This window comes from Protopterus annectens, chromosome 8.part0 (genome assembly GCF_019279795.1).
Source record: "Protopterus annectens isolate FY-2018-M chromosome 8.part0, PAN1.0, whole genome shotgun sequence".
NCBI classification, from domain to species: Eukaryota; Metazoa; Chordata; order Ceratodontiformes; family Protopteridae; genus Protopterus; species Protopterus annectens.
Genome location: NC_056741.1, coordinates 169,453,184 through 169,473,364, shown reverse-complemented (window position 1 = coordinate 169,473,364; position 20,181 = coordinate 169,453,184). Strand labels below are relative to the sequence as shown.

Here is a 20,181-nt window from a genome sequence, read left to right as displayed (position 1 = left end):
ACCAGTAGAAAGAAAAACAGAAAAACATCTAATTCAGAATCCCTCTGTCATGGAAGAACAGGATGATTTTAGTCAACAGCATCACATGGCAAAGAGTAAAGCATTTTAACAATATGTGTGGTTCTGGTGGCAGATGAAAGAATAACAAACAGCAGGACTCAGGAAGGAATACAGCAAATACATTTCACTGAAAGTGATTTTCATCAGTAGTTGGCTATGTACTTTCCACACTGCTGTGCAAGCATGGAGTGAGGATATTTAAGTCTGAGGGAAGGCTGGTAGGGACGATCTCCTCCCACATTGAGGTGTAACCTGCAAAAATTTGCATCATTTGGTGAAAGTAGCAAATGTTTTAGCAGTGCATGCAGTCAAATGTTTTTCCTTCTGTCTGTCATTAGTACCCCAAACAATGTACCCCCCTGTTATTGAACAGCAGTTCATCATATTTGAAATCGACAGTGTAGGATTTCTTTAGTGAGAGGCATCATCTTGCAGTCATATGGTTTAGCATCTGAGGAATATTATTAACATAAAACTGACAAACTGCTTATATTACCATATATTAACAGTGTACTAACTATTTTGTCCATGTATTTTCAGACATAAAACAAGTTGAGACCATAAAAGAGCTGCGTAGCAACTACAGTGAGCTCTCAAAGAAGATGAAATGGCTACAAAAGGAAGTCTGCAGCCCACATAACAATGGTACGCTCTTTCAAGCATATCTTCAAGAAAACAATTTAGCTTGCTTTACTTTCTTTAATGCGCTACCTATACAGGCATTCAGTTTTAGCTTTTATTTATTTATAAATTTACTCAGTAATTAGAACCATGAGTCATCTAAAATGGACAGCATGCTGTCTTTGTTGTAACTACTGTTTGGACTTCATTTAAGGACATTTTTCCAGTCACGGCCTCCAATGTGGAGTCTGTGAGTTAGACAAATACTGTCTGTTTGGCAATAAATCTACAGACATTAAGTAGACAAAAAGTGGATAAGCATGAAATCTCTGAGCAAGTAGATATCCATGCAGTGGCAGATTATAATCATGACGATCCAGGAGGCTGCCTGGGGCCTACACCTCCAGGAGGGATTATGACCAGCCAACAGAATAAGGTAATTTAAAAAAAAAAAGTTTGTTATACTTGTCACTGATAACTCATTTCAGTTAATTTGTGTGCTGAACATGACAGTAGGTATCATTACAGTTAAATGTAAAAGTTAAATGACAGATGCTGTGAGTATTTTCTCTGTATACCAGTCCCTACTATTTGTACAAATACAGCCAAGGCTGGTGATGCTACTTTATTTGTTTATTTATTTATTCATTAAATTAACATTAAGAGGTCTCTTTACTTAAAATCAATAAACAAACAAATAGTAGCTGGCAATCCACTGCACACCACTGCAGCTTTGTGCTTGCTGCCTTTCTATGCTTTATTGGGAAGGCGATGAGCAGATATCCAAGGAATGTTGGATAGCATAGTGGAGAGCTAAGGATGACTATAGAGGGTCTCTGTAACGTAAAATCCCCGGGATTCAGGAAGCTGATTTTTCTGTGCAGGAACAGTGTAGCCATTCCTGCACAGAATATGGATGCCGAACGATCCAGCAAACAGCTGATCTGACGTGCATGAGCGTGTCTACACTGTTCCTGCACGGATAAGCTGCAGAATGCTAATTATCTCATTTGCTGGTGAAAATCATGCAAATGAGGTGAATTAGCAATTCACCAAGCAGCCAGGTATCCATGCAGGAACAGTGTTATTTGCAGAAATGTATTCGGTTACTAATCAAATACATTTCTGCAAATAACAAAATGGAGACATGACAGCTCTCAAAAAAGCATGTATTACAGTGGTTAGGCATGCCAATGGCCAAATATATGGTCATTGACATGGAAAACTGTATATTTTTTATAAAAATCAACCTTTTTTTTAGGGCCGATCTTGGCCATTTAAGCATAGGGCAGCATCGAGCAAACGAGATCGGGCAGGGAAAAAAACAGGTGAAAACTCAATTTTAAGGGAAATCTACATTTTGCCATTATAGTCTATGGCATGCAGAATTAAAACAATACCAGGGAACAGTGGTTGTCAAGGGGAAAGGCTCTGTGTAAGTGCAGTAACTATGGACTAAGGCAGTGGAGTATGCAAATGAGAGGAAATGTACTGAATCACAAAAATTTTCTAAGTCCCAAATTGCACCTAACCGTGTAGGTGCTCTAGCATGATGATGTAACTAGGAGGAGCAACAGACATGAAAAGTGGGTGTATAAGGCATGTTGTAAGCACACTGGAGCTATAAGGAACAGAGATAATCTTAGCTAACCACAGCTAAGCAAGGGGGTGTGTCTGAGGCTGTATTGTATTATTCCATGACCTGAAGAGTATGTTCACACCCAGGGAAGGGCCATTTCTTACTGTTTACATAAGCTAAACAAGCTTGTGTAGCGTGCACCTGGTCTAAAAAAAAATGGAAATAGCAGGACTATTTACATTTAGGCACTGGGTTTGTGCGGCATACCTCAGGGCTTAAAAGGTGAGGCAATGGGAAGGGGAAAAAGAAAAAAAGGAAAAATAGCAGAATTAAAGCAATCAAGTACAAATAACATAGCTGGCAGGTGAAATGCAACAGTCAGCCAATCATACAGACAGCCTCTGCACCACAACAGTACAAAGTATGGAAATACCTTGCAGTCTGTTTTTTTCCACAAACTCTGTACCATTGGTGTATACATGCAGGGGAATTTATCTGGAAAAATATTAGGGGCTGCCATTGGTTTGATTCATCAGTATGTGCTAGAGGCTGACAGCGGAGAGGATGATAATGCTGACAGCTACCACAGACCAAGGAGGAGGAGGATAGTGTTCAGACCCAGGTTAACCTACCAGGGGCCACATGATCTGGAGATAGTAGAGTGCTACAGGGTGAACAGAGACATACTTCAGCAAATCACAGAGTTGTGTTGGCCTCAACTCAGACCTAGAAGCAACAGAGGGGAACCCATCCCAGTGTATACCAAGGTATGTGTAGCCTTAAGAATTCTAGCTACAGGTACTTTCCAAAGACCTACTGGGGACATTATGGGGGCCTCACAAGCATCTGCATCCAGGGTACTCCACCATTTCCTGGATGCTATGCTACCACAAGTCGGTGAGCACATTTATTTCCCCAACACCCTTGAGGACAGGACCAGTAATATGCGTCTCTTCCACCATGCAGCAGAATACCCGGAGGTACTGGGTGCCATAGACTGCACTCACATCCACATCAAAGCAGCACCCAGTGAACAGGGTAAGATCTACATAAACCACAAGGAATTCCCCACCATCAATTGCCAGGCTGTGTGCAATGCCCAGGGCATTATCATGAATGTATGTGCTAGCAACCCTAGAAACTATCACGACTCCGTCACAGCTGTACCAGGTATTTGCCAGTGAGGGCATCCCATATGGCAATCTGGTGGGGGATGCTGGCTATGCACTGGAGCCATGGATAATGACACCCATCAGAAATGCACACATACACCCACACAAGAATGCCATAATGAGGCACACTCACAAACCAGGATCATTATAGAGCATGTGTTTGGGATGCTCAAGTCATGGTTCTGCTGTCTTGACATATCTGGTGGAGCCTTGCAGTACTATGCAGCCATATGTGCACACATGTTCATAGTATGTGCCATGTTACACAATATGATCCTGCAGAAACAGCAGTGTACTGTGTGCGTCCAACATGGACAGCCCTCAAGCACCATCCTCACAACTGTCATTAGCACAAGTTAAGTCAGTCTTTTTAACAATAAATGAATGGATTAGTATGTTCTGCTAGCATATCTATGGTAATGCCACATGCAATGCATGCAAGGGAATGGGATGGCCTACTGTGATAGCAGCACACAACTGACAGCTATGTGGAACACCAGGAAATGTCTGGCCAAAACTGGCCTCCACACACTATGCAGTAGTACCCAAGGTGGGAAATCCCACTGCAGTATATATGTGGGGACAATAACTGGGGGGTCATAGGTCACAGGAATGGATATCAGGGTGGGGGTCCCTTAACCACCCCTCACACCCACACAGCAAGTCAGCTGTAGAACAAACACAGAGGAATGTCTGGTAAAGGCACATAAATGGCGGCAATGTTGAATTAACCCCCTTCAGACTCACACAGTGATAGCACAGCAGGACCCACAGTTGCAGTAAGGCTTTAAAGGGTAAGAAGTCTGAAACTCCTATATATGCCAGTACAATCTGACCTGGGCTCTTTACTGATATGCCTCTAGTCCCCAAGACAGGGCACAATAGTATGGTAAATGGAACCAAAATGTAAAGCAAACATCAGCACAGTTTGTGCAAATGTATACAGTTGACAGGTGTACCCCCCAGTATACCCACACAATGCAGTAACATTTTCTGTTTGCAGGGAAATAGCAGCATAGCACACATTGGCAGGGCTGTGCCAATACACATGAAAACATGCTGCCTGTCCAGAATATGCAGGGGTCAATGAGCTATGTGTATGTATGGTTAATACTGTCTGGATCTGGCCAACATGTTCTCCTGGCAGTCCAAGTGCCCTAGGTACAGTGCTGCCTTTGACAGGGCCATGTGCAGATAACTGCAGTGCCAATTGTTACACATGTCAGTGACACCCACTGCTCTGCCACTGTCATACCTGGAAGTCACAGTGCTATGTGGAATATAGTACACATATTACTGACATCTTGAAGAATGTGTAGCAGAGTTGCCAGGGCTTTTGTGAATATAAGTACATTCTGGTACTGTTGCCACTGGTCATTCTCAATAATCCTTTTTCCTTATATTTGCTTTTACATATAATGGACATGCCTGCACAGTTGAATGCACTCTGTACCCACACCCATAACTCCCAACATCTGACAGCAAGATGTCTGGACAAGGGCAGAAGTAAAAGTGGAACAAAGGCACAATGATAGGCATGTGTTGTAAATATCACTCTTACATACTGAGAATGTTGGTAGGGTGTGGGGTTTGGAGTAGCGAGAATTGTCTGAAGGTTATGTATTCTGAAATGTATTGTCTGTATTATTTTGTAACATTACACTTCAATTATATGTAACTAGCTTGCCATAAAAACACAAGTTTACGTAGAAAGGATGAAACCTCTAGTGAAACACCTGGACAACCTGTCAAAAAATGTACAGCTGAGAGTTATGCCCACACAAGGGTATGACATCTCAGGTTAGAAAGATACCACACAAGCAGGAGATCCCCAGCCAGTATATCACCAGGTTGCTGGACTGTTTACACAGCTGTGTGTCATTACTAAACGGGCTGTAGCCACACCTCACAAATGGCCTTGTTGGGCAAGAATTTACATAGATGCCCTCATAATATTGGTCTATGCATCATACAACTAGTATTCCTCTGGTAAAGCACTGTGATGATCTGAGGATGTCTGGCACTAGGTAATGACACAATACATTGCAGTTTTAGACTACAGATATGTCAGAAAATGTCTGCTAAACAAAAAAAGTACCCTGAGGAACGTCCTGTGAACTCCTGAAAGGTATGGCTGTAGCAGCAAATCCCTGGACTAGAGTACACCTAACTGGATTGGAATCCCATGCTAACTATATAAGGTCACACTGGGAATGCTCCTACCGTTAGAGAATCACAGAACATGTTGGAACCCACATCAGAATATATGACTGTATTGTGTATATATGTCCATGCATACAGACAGCTATGTACACCTCAACTGAACCCACACACACACATCAGACAGGATTATACAGAGAATCACAGGACATGTTGGAACCCACATCGGAATATATGACTGTATTGTGTGTATATGTCCGTGCATACAGACAGCTATGTACACCTCAACTGTCCCCCCACACACACATCAGACAGGATTACCCTCAGCTATATGGTCCATATGTGATATATCTGCATCTGTTGCGTGAGATACACACACACATATATATGGGCAACAGATAACAACATATGTCAAGCATACACACACATAGATGTGGGGAACTGAGAGACAGACAGTGATATAGAGAGAGACACAGGGGGACACAGACAGAGTGCGTCACACACACATATACCCTGAATGGCCTACAGTGATGTCCTGCTGTGGACAGTGGCATACCATTAAGAATCTCTACAGCAATACCCAGATTTGCTCTGAGGTACTGTACAATGGTAACTCCTATACTGAGCCAACAGATATTGCCAAGATACTGACCGACAGATTCAGTGCCAACTTTACCCGTCCCCCCCCCCAAGGGACCAGTCACAATACCAGTAGATTGCCAGGCACCCATTATTACTGCTGCACAGGTTAAAACAGCACTATCCAAGGCCAAGAATACAGCTTCTATGGGACCTGACAATATCCCTGGCTGTGTTCTACATAAACTACAGAGTGAACTGGCACCTCACCTGTGTGTCCTGTTCAATCACAGCCTCACCTCAGGCTTTGCCCCTACTGAATGGTGCACTGCTACAGTCATCCCTCTCCACAAAGGAGAAGCGACTACAGACCCTGAGAACTATCGTCCCATTAGCCTGACAAGTCTGATATGCAAAGCTATGGAACGTATCATCATGGACCTAATAAACAAGGATAAAGGAAATCTCCAACCTCTGGATCTCACACAGTTTGGTCTTGTGAAGGGTAGATCATGCCTGCTCAACTTGGTCAACTTCTTTGAGTCAATCACCAGAGCTGTGGATGAAGACAAGGTGGTTCATGCAGTCTACCTTGATCTGGCCAAGGCCTTTGATGCCATTCCCCACTCAGAAATCATATAAAAACTCACTAAGCTAGGCATCACCCACTATATCACTTGTTGGGTTGAGAACTGGCTCACAGGTAGAACCCACAGTGTGAAAGTAGCTGACTCTAAGTCAGACTGCTGACCAGTCATGAGTTGAGTCCCACAGGGTTTGGTCTTGGGTCCTCTCCTGTTTGGTAGCTACTTTCTCTGAAGTCCAAGCCAATACAAAGAGACTCTCGCTGACAAAGCTCACAGACAATTGCAAGTTGGGAACTATTATTAACTCTCCAAGTGATGTTGACATCCTACAGAAAGGCCTCACTGAGACCAATGACTGGCCTTAAGCTCAATGCCAAAAAAATGTGTCAACATCCCCTTTGGGAAAAAAATGGTTCCCATGAATTAGCACATCAATGCTAGTCCACTGAACACAGAAGATGTTATAAGTTATCTGGGAACACAGGTTAACAGCAACCTCTTTTTTGACCACCACATTGCCACTGTGGTCAGAAAGTCCTTCTATGTGGCACATCTCATTACTAAGGGTTTTGCATCCAGGAAGAAAGAGGTCATTGTCTCCCTCTACTCTTCCCTCATTAGGCCAGTCATTGAGTACAATGCCCCATTTGGCATGTACCTCACTAAACACCTGCAACAACTGGAGAGGCCATAAAAGTACCTCACAAAGAGGATCCTAGGCCTTAAACATTTGTCCTATATGGACAAACTAAAAAAACTCCAACTATTCTCTGTCTCATATTGCCTACTTAGAGGCGATCTCTGCTTGACTTACAAAGCCATGTCTGACCTAGCTCTGTTAGAAATCCCAATCCCTCTGCACCACACACTCCAGAGACCTCAGCCTCTTTACCACAATCAGCAGAACATGCTGGAGGGACAGGTTCATAACCCAGAGACTGCCCATGCTATGAAACAGAATTCCCATACATGTCAAGCAAAGCACCTCAGTGGCCCTCATCAAGAGAAATCTTGATGAATGTATAGTAAAGAGAAAATTCACTCCAGGGATCACTCCAATGGCTTTACTTGACAGATGCACTGGGAACTAAGGTCAGGTGGCACAATGCCAGGATAATCCTTTGGGCCAGGCTTGCAAAGGCTCCAGGGCCATTAGCCTAGTATACACCTATGAACCTATAAACAGTTGCACGTGCCAGCATAAAAGGTGAGCCTCATTGTGTAACAGTACTGAGGTTGGGTATATAATATCACATCACCTTCCTGTGTGTGTGTGTGCGTGTAAGTGTGTGTGCATGTGTGTGCATGTGTGTGTGTGTGTGTGTGTGTGTGTGTGTGTGTGTGTGTGTGTGTGTGTGTGTGTGTGTGTATGTTTGTAGGAAGAAGTATTTTGATAAGTTTCCCACCCACTGGCCTACTTTATCAGTCATGCTGATGTCACTCCCCTTATAGGTTCATAAGTGTGTACTAGGCTAATTGCTTTGGAGCCATTACAAGCCTATCCCATAGAAGTGCCCTGCCATTGTGCCATCTGATGTTAGTTCCCAGTGCCTCCATCAAGCAGACCCACTGGAGTGATCCCTGGGGTGAACTTTCTATTACCCATCAACTCATCAATATCTCTCTGGAACAGGGTCATCTAGGTGCTTTGCTTGACATGTATGGGAAGTCTATTCCAGGGAATGTACAGTCTCTGGGTGAGGAACCTGTCTCTCCAGCATGTTGTGTTGATTGTGGTAATTAGGTCATGGTCCCTGCAGTGTGTGATGCAGAGGGATTGGGATGTCTTTAGATGTAGCATTTTTAAAAGAGCTGGGTCAGACATGGCTTTGCAAGTCAAGCAGAGATCGCCTCTAAGTAGGTGATAGGAGATAGAGAATAGCTGGAGTCTTTTGAGTCTGTCTGTGTAGGACATGTGTTTAATGCCTAGGATCCTCTTTGTGAGGTACTTCTGTGGCCTCTCCAGCTGTTACAGGTGTCTAGTGAGGTACATGCCAAATGGGCCATTATACTTGATGATTGGTCTAATGAAGGAAGAGTGCACAGAGACGATGACCTCTTCCTTCCTGGATGTAAAACTCTTGGTAATGAGATGTGCCACATAGAAGGATTTCTTGACCAGAGTGACAATGTGGTGGTTAAAGGAGAGTTTGCTGTCAACCTGTGTACCCAGACCTCTTATAACACCTACAGTGTTTAGTGGGATCCCATCGATGTGGTATTTAGTTGGAACTGAATTTTTGCCAAAGGGACTGATGATGCACTTGGTCTCAGTAAGGGCTTTCTGTAGAATGTCTGCATCACTTGTGGAGTTAATGATGGCTCCTAGCTTGCAGTTGTCTGTGACCTTGGTCAGCCAGAGTTCCTTTGTGTTCACCTAGACTACTGAGAAGAAGATGCTGAACAGGAGAGTACCCAGGAGTGATCCCTGTGGGACTTCAGTCATGACTGGTTGGTAGTCTGACTTGGAGCTCACTACTTTCACACTGTGTGTTCTATCTGCGAGCCAATTTTTAATCCCCCTAGTGATGTAGGGGTCGATGCTTAGTTTGATGGGTTCATCAATATTTCCTGACTGAGGAATGGTATCAAGAGTCTTGGTCAGATAGATGTAGGCTGAATGCAGTGCCTTAATGTCATACACAGCCCTGGTGACTGATCAAAAAGTCAACCGGGTTGAGCAGGCATGATCTCCTTTTCACAAAGCCAAACTGTGTGGGGTCCAGAGTTAGGAGATTATCTATATGTTTATCGATCGGGTCCCTGATAATGCACTCCATAACTGTACATAACAGACTTGTCAGGCTAATGGGCTGGTAATTCCCAGAGTCTGTAGTTGCTACACCTTTATGGAGATGGATGACTGTAGCAGTGCACCCTTTGGGAGGGACAAAGCCTGAGGTGTGACTGTGACTGAACAGGGCACACAGATGTGGTTCCAGGTATCTTTGTAGCTCATGTAGAACACAGCCACGGATAATTTTGGGTCCCATGGAAGCTGTATTATTGCCTGTGGACAATGCAAGTGTAACCTGAGTGGCAGTAATCCTGGGTGACTGGCATTCATCTGACATTCTGTTTCCCTAGGGGGAGAGAGGGGTAAAGCTGGCACTGAATGTGTTGGCAAGAATGTTGGCAATATCCGTTGGCTCAGTATAGGAGGTAGCATTGTGCAATAACTCAGAGCACTTCTGGGTACTGCCATGGAGGTTCTTGATATAACTATCAAAGGCTTTGTGATTGTTGTCAGTGTCTTTGCAATTCTGTCATCATAGCTGGCTTTAGATGATTTCATGAGGGATCTTAAGTTGTTGTTGAGGTTAATAAGGGAGTTTTACCACTCTTGGGACTCCACCTTTTTCTGCAACAGTTTCTTCCTTCTGTTGTACAGGTTATTAATGGCAGGGGACCACCAGATTGGCCTCCAGTGTTTGGAGGAGAGTGTCATGGTTCTGTTTGGGTATAGCTAGTTCCATACATTGATGTACATGTTTGTATAGTGCATTTGTGTTATATTTCAGCAGTCATGCAGGTATTTTCCATTAGCATGAGAGCTGTAAAGTTAGCCATCTCTGTTTTTAGGAGGCCAAAGTCAGCTTTCGAGAAGTTTTTCAAGGTGGTTACCTTTGCGGGGGGTGTGGGTGAGATGTGGATTTCCATGGTGATTACTTTATGGTTGGATCTGACCAGGTAGGGATTAACTACTGTTGTCAAACAATGGTCCCATATGTTAGTAATCAACACAGTCAAGGATGATGCTTCCTCTACTGGGTGTCAGAATGAGCTGGTCCAGGACATTGGAACTGATGAATTCCAGGAAGCGTTGGGCAAGTGTGTTTGGTGCTTGAGTATCTTTCCCAGTAGATTGAGGGGTAGTTGAAGTCTTCTAGTATGAGAGTGTTGGGCTGGACCTTGATAGATTCCAGGATGTTGAGAAATGTGGATTGAGAGTCTATGGACATGGAAGGGGACCTATAGCAGGCTATGACCTGGATTGCACTATTACCCAATGTCAGTTGTACCTGAAGTATCTCAGATGCATTATGCTGGGATACTAGTCTGGAGGTGTGCATATACTTTATTAATATGGAGACACCACTGCTTTGGAGCTGTGGTCCATGTTTTGCGGCTGTCGGGTGTGGAATGAGTTATAGCCTGATAGTGCAGGGGTGCTGTCTGCTGCTGTAAACCAGGTCTCTGTTACAGCACAAATGTCAGTGTTCTCCATTTTGAGGAATGCTTCAAGTGGCTGCATCTCGAGATTTAGATGTCTAGTGTTGAGCAGCATGACCCTCAGATTGCATATATGTATAGCTGCTATGGTGGTAATTTGATTTGTAACACTGCCTAAAAAGGCACTATAGGGGTGGCAAGACACTTAGCCAGTACCTGGAAACCCAGGTGACAGATACAGACCATCTCTGGCAAGCCATCACAGTCTGTCATTCATATCATCCCAAGCAGACAGATACTGGATCCCCTGAGAATGACAGCAGACACTTAAGCCAATTGTTGAAGTCAATAATTTGTTGTTTGTCCTGCGGTATCATTCTGGGTGACAGTAATATACTGTGCAGGGCTACTGTCATACCTGTCTGGCCCATATAATCTGAGAGCTCCACCATGTCTCTTTTCATGTAGTCCAGGGAGGTGCGTCCCAGTTCATTCACACACACATGGACAATGAAAGAGTAATACTTGTAGTTGTTGTGGAATAACCTGACTGTGTGTGTTATGTGCTGGATTCTGGGACCTGATAGACAGCTGATTGCTACCTTCTCCATGTTCAACCTACTGAGTGAGACATCTGTGTGCCCTACCATTGAGTCACCTTTAATTACTTTATTAGGCAAGGTGGTTAGCCTTGGTGGCTTAGGTTGAGAGGCACACTGTGTAGGTGAGATATGTGTCCTGTGGTTTGTGCTTTGTTGTGGTGGTCAAGTGGGTGTCTGTCTTGCTGGTCTCTGCTGTTTGGGCAAATGTTTGTTGAGTGCCTCTGTGAAGGTGGGTGTTTGGTTTTTGTTTTTGTTTGTATGTCATAGCTGTATTAGTGGGTGCTCTGGAAGGGGTATGTGTTCCATGTGGGGTGGTGCAGGTATTGACCCTTTTCCTCTTGACCAGCTAGTTCAGTCTTCACTGGAGAGTGCATATCTTCCAATTTGGTGATATAGGGGTATCTCTCACATGTCTGAGTGTTGGGAGTTTAGAGGAGAGGGTTGTCTGTGTACATGAGGCAGTTGCAACAGTGCCCCAAAATGCCCAAGTGCACCAGGTTAAATGGCAAAAGGATAGAGAACTGCAACTTAATCATGCCAGGAAGGGTGGTCATAACTTCTAAGTACTGGAGCTAATTACATGAGGAACAACCACTGCTGATAGCTCTCAGGTGTGCTAGAATAATTGATACAAAAACCTCTTGAAGTGCAAAGCTATTAGGCTATTTGAAGTGCAGGAGAAAAAGAACTAGCAAGATCTAAGAGAAAAACTGAATGCAGACTTTCTGGCACCTGTAATAGTTTATATCAGCTGTGCAGTTATCAGCAACTTTGGCTAGGTGTCAGCCCAGTAAACTCTGTAGCGCATGCAATATCTGCATAACACTATAATACAAATAACTAGATAGGCAGGTGTTTTAATCTCAATAATGGCAAGTAAGTGTGTGTGTGTGTGTGTGTGTGTGTGTGTGTGTGTGTGTGTGTGTGTGTGTGTGTGTGTGTGTGATTCACATACTATATGGGTTATACCATTTTGAGTTGTGTACCATATTGTAAACTTCCCATCACCCTACTTTACTAGGCCTGCTCATGTCATTAACCTTAGAAGTACCTTGGGACTAGAAGAAATCATGTTAGCTCTGTGGTGCATCTAATAACTGCATAACACTATAGTATAAATAATTAGATAGGTAGGGGTTCTAATCTCAATACTAGCAACTGTGTGTGTGTGTGTGTGTGTGTGTGTGTGTGTGTGTGTGTGTGTGTGTGTGTGTGTGTTTCTGTGAGAATCATGTACTGTGTGGGTACATTTTGAGTTGTATACCACCCTCTGAACTTCCCATCAATCTACTTTACTAGGCCTGCTGATGTCATTCACCTTAGAAGTACCTTGGCACAAGGTGAAATCATATAAACTCTGTGGCGCATCTCATAACTGTGTAACACTATAGTAGAAATAACTAGATAGGTATGTGTTCTAATCTCAATACTGGCAATTGTTTTGTGTGAGAATTATATACTGTGTGGGTTATACCATTTTGAGTTGTGTATCACCCTGTAAATTTCCCATCACCCTTCGTGAATAGGCCTGCTGATGTCATTCACCTTAGAAGTACCTTGGGACTAGGTGAAATTATGTAAGCTCCATGGCATGTCTGATAACTGTGTAGCAATATAGTAGAAATAACTTGATAAGTAGGGGATATAATCTCAATGTTAGCAACTATTTGTGTGTGTGTGTGTTTGTGTGAGAATCATGTACTGTGTGGGTTAATTTTGAGTCATGCACTACCTGTGAATTTCCCATCAATCTACTTTACTAGGCCTGCTGATATCATTCATGTTAAAAGTACCTTGGGACAAGGTGAAATCATGTGAGCTCCATGGCATGTCTGATAACTGTGTAACACTATAGTAGAAATAACTAGATAAGTATGAGTTCTAATCTCAATACTGGCAACTGTGTGTGTTTGTGTGAAATCATGTAAGCTCCATGGTTCTTTTCAACAGCACTGTTGTTCCATATTCAATCCACTTTTTGATGACTGTCTCCACTGTGTTCCATGGTGTATGCAATGCTGTGGTAATATTGTTGTACCCTACACCTGAGTGATACCTTTCAAATATGAGATCCCTTTTCTGCTTTATAAGATGTCTGTGAGCCATGGGTGTTACTGTTGTAGGCAACTGAGCAAATGTCATAAATATCCTACTTGGACAGCAGACTGTTATTTCATGTTACTCAGAGTGCCTTTACTTGATGACAGGTGTGTACCCAAGCAGACTGAATGCTGTCAGTAAATCACAAGTTGCTGTAATGCAATATTATCTGAAGGGTGTGCACACATATGCATCCAGCTTATTGTAAGGTTTGTATACTCCATATTTGGTGCCCAACAGATTGATTGGTTTTACAAGTGAATTTTTCATGTTATGAGTCACATTAAAGTTTGGAAAGGTGTGGACTGACATATTGTGGTCTCAATTTGTATATATCACAAACACCTGGCATCTTAACAGGGGTGTGTACACATTCTATATCCACTGTGTAAGAGTAATGTTTCACACATGTCCCTACCTTAAGCCGTTTGTCCCCCCATTTTGTTGGTCTCTGTCCAGAAATCTTGCACTGACAGGTTGTGAGGTATGCTACAGGAATGTTACATTCTCTTCAGATATGCCCCTGTGGTGACCACTGTGATGCAATGCAGTTAACCCCATCACAGGTAAACATGCACATAAAGCAATATGGCTATGAGTGACAGTTGTGTGCATGGTAAATTGCATGCCCCTCACATGCCTGGAGTATTGACAAACCACAACAGAACAATTCCATACTCACCAGCTTTAGGCTGCTGTCCCATATGCAGACCAGAGGGATCTAGGTAGTTGTGGGAGATAGGTATTGTCAGCAGACTCACATTTGGCATTGGTACAGGATGGATACAGCATGTCTGCACATTTGCAGTATAACCCCCAATACTACACAATTTGCTATCCTTCACCATAGATGTGCACTTCTGTGCATTAGAAAACCCCATCCACAACTGCAATCTGACCTGACACATGCACTTAGATACTCTACAGATGCAAGTATGGCTGCTACACTAGTCTACTAATCTCCACTGCGGCCTTACCTGCACGCTCCTCATCCATTGTCTGGGTGCCACCCACCTCCAGCATGTGGAGGTCTGTTCCCTGATGTTGTACTGGGATGGGTGCCCCAAGGTTGGCGGGGATTTCCGTGGTGGGTGTCAGTGGGGGCTGCATGACTGGGCCTCCACCTGTGGCTGTGCGGTCCTTGGCCACAGCATCATCCCTTTGCTAAGCATGCCGTATGAGGTCAGTTGCGCGATGCCGGACCTGCTTGTATGTAAGTGCATGCAGACCAACATCGTTTACCCTGTGGACAAGGTTGTCCCACAGGGCAGTCCTCTCCCACAGATTTTGCTGGCTTTGGCCAAACAGTATTGCATGGTGCTGTAGTATGGCCTTGATGATAATGCTTGTTACAGCCGCTGAAAATGTTCCCCTTCTCTGATGCAACATTGCACCTGGAAGACATAAACAGGGAAACACATCACAGGATCTCATACATTTGGCAACAGTATGTACACCACTCACAACCACACCATACCTTTGTAATCTATCAGCACAGTATCAGTTTGCATTGCACTCCTGGTCCTGATGTGTCAAATTCCCCCCAATGAGGGCCAGTTACTTACATAATCCTCTATTCCTCATTCAGGTCTCTATTGATGGGTGACATAGGCCATCTTCCATGAGGATGTGTTGTGAATGGTGCCGAGGCTTGGTGTGACTACAGTGTGTAATGCAGCTGGGTGCACATGCCTGAGTTCATGTAGGATGCAGACAGGGATGTTATCATGTCCCATGGATATTTACATTTGTTGCCTTTCAGTAGGCAATATGTAACTGCTCACTGGTGATGAGGGGAGGGGTGCTGGTGCCATGCATATCCATATAGTGATGCTGACCCAGGGGGGTGATATTTGCCCTAACACTATCTGCAGCAGGTTTGCTATAGCTGTGTTGTGTGTGTATGTGGTCTGATTGACCACCATTACAGGTTGGGTTGGTTTGTTGCTTCTGAGTTCGCAGACATATGGGAAGATGGCCTTGTGATTGGCCTTGGTGGATGTGTCCAATTTATACTCATAGTTAGCTTTTCAGTAATGCACCTGTGACTTTATATGCTTGTTCAGACAATGGCTGACTTGATGCCAGGTTGGTGCCTGCTCCTACTTTGCCCTGTACAGCCGATATAGGGACCAAGTCTGTGGTTTGTGTATTGCTGCTGTCCAGCAAAGGGGATTACTCTACTTTGGTGGAGGCAGGTTTACAAGTAAGGTATTGCTGAGTCCATGCAGTTATGTAGGTGTTCATATAGCTGTCTGTAGTAGGCATGGACACAAAGTCATAACACAGTTGGAGACCTCTCCAATTTCAAACTGATGATCATGCTTATTGTAGCACCCATGGCTGTGTCAGGGCAATGCAACAACCAGTAGCTGTAGAAATGTCACTCTGCTGGATGCACAGTAACTAAGATTACACACGTGTACAACATGTACAGCTTAATTAACTGACATTTTGCATCCATGTCTGTTCTTATGAGGCAGCCAGATACACCTACTCATATTGACATGTGCACAGGTAATACCTGATATACATTTCTGTTCTATGTCAGTATGGGACACTGTATTCACATTCTTGCTGCCCAGTCATCCCTCTCAACCCGTTAGAGCAAGACATCTGTAGGACACCACACATACATGGGAGCAATGTGACAAAATTACTGACAGTGTCTTAATATTGCTGCAACACATTTGAGTCATTCAATAGCACTGACAGGCATACCCTGGAGGATGTACAACACTCATATGGCAGGAAGAAAGGAGAAAGACTAGGCGTGTGCTAGTGAGGGTAAGGACTTTTAATATTGGCAGTATGACTGATATAGGGACAGAGCTAGCTGATATGATGGCCAGGGGAAGGTTGATATATTGTGTGTGCAAGAGACCAGATGGAAGGGGAGTATGGCTAGGTGTATGGGAGGCAGGTCAGAATTGTGCTATCATGGTGTAGATGGGATGAGAAAGGGGGTAGGGTTATCCTGAAGGAACAGTATGCCAAGAGTGTCTTTGGAAGATGAAATTAGTGTCTGATAGAGTGATGTTTATGAAGCTGGAAAGTGATGGTGTAATGATGACTGTTGTTAGTGCATATGCTATGCAAGTTGCTTATGCAGTGGATAAGAAAGAGAAATGTAAAGTCAGTTAGATGACATGGTGATGACTACCCACGGGTGACAGAGTGGTGATTGCAGCAGATTTCTATGGGCATGTTGGTGAAGGGAAGAGAGGGGATGAAGAAGTGATGGGTATGTATGGTGTTTAGCAAAGAAATGCAGACATTGAGATGGTAGTGGATTTTGAAAAAAGGATGGACATGGCTGTAGTGAATATGTACTATAACATGAGGGAGGAGCATAGGATGACATACAAGAGTGAAGGTAGATGCACACCGGTGGAATATATCCAATGTGGGAGGGCCAGTTTGAAGGAGATTGGAGACTGTAAAGTAGTGACAGGGGAAAGTGTATTTAGGCAGCATAGAATGTTCGTCTGTAAGATGACGTTGGTGATCAAGAAAAGGAGTGTGAGGGCAGCAAAAAAGGATCAAATGGTGGGAACTGTAAAAGGGTGATTGTGAGGTGAAGTTCAGGGAAAAGTTAAGACAGGCACTGGGTGGCAGTGGCAATTTACCAAATATCTGGGTAAGTACAGCAGAGCAAGTAGGAGAGATGGCTAAAAAGGTGCTTGGTGTGACATGTGGATGGAAGAAGGTGTACAAGGAGACCTGATGGTGTACTGAGGAAGTACAGGACGGTGTACAGAGAAAGAGGTTGGGGAAGAGGGAGTGGGATTATCAGAGAGATGAGAAAAGTAAACAGAAATATGAGGAGATGAGGTACATGGCAAAAGGAGAGGTGGCAAAGACTAAGGATGAGGCATATGAAGAGTTGTATGACAAGGCTGGACACTAAGGAGGGATGAAAGGACTTGTACCAATTGGCTAGACAGAGGGACTGAGCTAGTAATAATGTGCAGCAGATAAGGATGATACAGAATAATGAGGGAAATGTACTCATAAGTGAGGGGAGTGTGTTGAGCACATGGACAGCGTACTTTGAGAGGCTGATGAATGAAGAGAATGAGACAGAGAAGGCTGGATGATGTGGGTATGGTGAATCAGGAAGTGCAATGGCTTAACAAGGAGGATGTAAGGATAGCTTTGAAGAGGATGAATACTGGAAAGCCTGTTGGTCCACATGACATAATTGTGGAAGCCTGAAGGTGTTTAGTGAAAATAGCAGTGGTGTTTTTAACCATATTGTTTAACGATATCTTGGAAAGTGAGAGGTTGCCTGAGGAGTGAAGAGAAAGTGTTTGGGTACTGTTTTTAGAATAGGGTTGATGTGCAGAGCTGTAGTAACTACAGAGGGATAACATTGATCAGTCACAGCATGAAGTTATGGGAAAGATAGTGGCAGCTAGGTTAAGCAGGGAGATTATGAGTAGTGGTCAGCAGTATGGTGTCATGCCAGGAAAGTGCACTGTAGATGTGATGTTTGCTCTGAGAGTATTGACGGAGAAGTACAGAGGAGGTTGGGAGTTGCTTTGTGTCTTTCTGGATATAGAGAAAGCATATGAAAGCGTGATTAGAAAGGAGTTGTGGTATTGTATGAGAAAGTCATGAGTGGCAGAGATATATGTGAGAGTGGTACAGCATATGTACAAGGTGGTGTGACAGTGGTGAGGTCTGCAGAGAGAGTGATGGATGCATTTAAGGTGGAGGTGGGATGACATCAGGGATCAGATATAAGCCCTTTCTTATTTGCAATGGTGATGGACATGTTGACAGACAAGATCATACAGGAGTCCCTGTTGACTATGATGTTTGCAGATGACATTGTGAACTGCATTGAAAATAGGGAACAGATTTAGGAGAACCTGAAGAGGTGGGGATATGCTCTACAGAGGAGAGGAATGATGGTCAGCAGGACTATGACAGAATATTTGTGTGTGAATGACAGGGAGAGTAGAGGAATGTTGAGGATGCAGGGAGTAGAGATGGCAAAGGTGGATATGTTGAAATGATTGGGATCAGCATTTCAGAGTAATGATGACTGTGGAGGACAGGTGAAGAAGAGAGTACAGGCAGGATAGAGAGGAAGGAGAAGAGTGTCAGGAGTGATTTGTGACAGATGAGTACCAGTAAAAGTGAAAGGGAAGGTCTACAAGAGGGTAGTGAGACCAGCTATGTTATATGAGTGGAGACAGTGGCACTGACAAAAAGGCAGGAGTCAGAGCTGGCTGTGGAAGAGTTACAGATGTTAGGATTTGCACTGGGTGTGACGGAGGTGCACAGAATTAGCAATGTGTATATGAGAGGGTCTGCCCATGTTGGACGGCTTTGAGACAAAGCCAGAGAGGCAAAATTGCATAGGTGTGGACATGTGCTGATTAGGGGTGCTGAGTATACTGGGAAAAGGATGGTAAGGATGTAGCTGCCAGGTAAGAGGAACAGAGGAAGGCCTCAGGTAAGGTTCTGGAAGTGGTGAGAGAGGACATGCAGGTGGTTGGTTTGACAGAACAAGATGCAGAGGACAGACAGAAATGGCAACAGACGATCCACTGTGGCAACCCCTAATGGGAACAGCCAGAGGAAAAAGAATGAGATGTTGTAATGTCACTCTTCACAGATTTGCTACAGATTTGCCAGACATAACACAACTCTGAGTTAATGACTAGAAATATGAGGCACACATATTGTCAGTGTGCATAACACTGGACAGTTACATGGTATGCGCTCAGTATATCACATCTCATTGTCTGAGATAAACAAGTACATCATAGTTGTATTCACAAGTAAGATACGGATATGTATGATATCCCAGTAGCTGGCCTAGTATTGTCACAGTCAGTATTGTTCAACGCACACTCCAGTAGTAGTCATACGTGAGCCATCCTTTCCTGGGGTGACTCAGGGGCCTGACCTATGATCTATGTCACTGCAGACAGACACAGATGCTATGGCCATCGGTTTTGATCTGCAATATATCAGTACAGCAAGTCTTGTTGAGACATATATGTTAAACTTCCTATTTCCCATTCTTACATACCCCCTACTGCAGTCCATTACATGCTTACTTGTTTGACATACCTTTTTTTTCCCAAGTGTAGGTGGTTATATCCTGCTGTTTTTTTTTTCTCAGTGTTTCTCTCTCTCTCTCTCTCTCTCTCTCACTCATGGATATAGGGTGTACATCTGTTTTGCATAGGCAGCAGCTTGCCTTTTGTAGGTAATGCTCATGAGCAGCTGATGGCCTGTGCACTAACTAGGGTCCCCCATGAGCTAATTGCATGCAGAACAGCTATGTTATTATTCATATAGCCAATGGCATGGCAACACACTCCTATAATTGAGTACTTCATGTGGGCATGGAGGTGTGTGAACAACTGCATTACAGAGGGTATTTTGGAAATACCTCTTACAACCAAAGCTGTGGGGGTGGTTGTATGTGTTGTGGCTCCTTTTCTATCTGCCTGTGCATGCTGCTTCAGTTTCTGGTGGCCTATCACTGTATATATTTGTAGGGGCACACTGAGATATGTCCCATA

General features: G+C 43.8%; 1 protein-coding gene across 3 annotated transcripts in view; it reads left to right on the top strand.

Annotated features, from left to right (window-relative positions):
* The window catches only part of LOC122808689 (hepatic lectin-like), a 440,487-nt gene that overhangs the window by 175,443 nt on the left and 244,863 nt on the right, over window positions 1-20,181 (top strand). For all 3 annotated transcript variants that reach the window (XM_044079677.1, XM_044079675.1, XM_044079676.1), the window contains one exon: window positions 601-705. In XM_044079677.1, coding sequence (XP_043935612.1) covers window positions 601-705 — 105 coding nt within the window. The remainder of the gene's footprint in view (window positions 1-600; window positions 706-20,181) is intronic.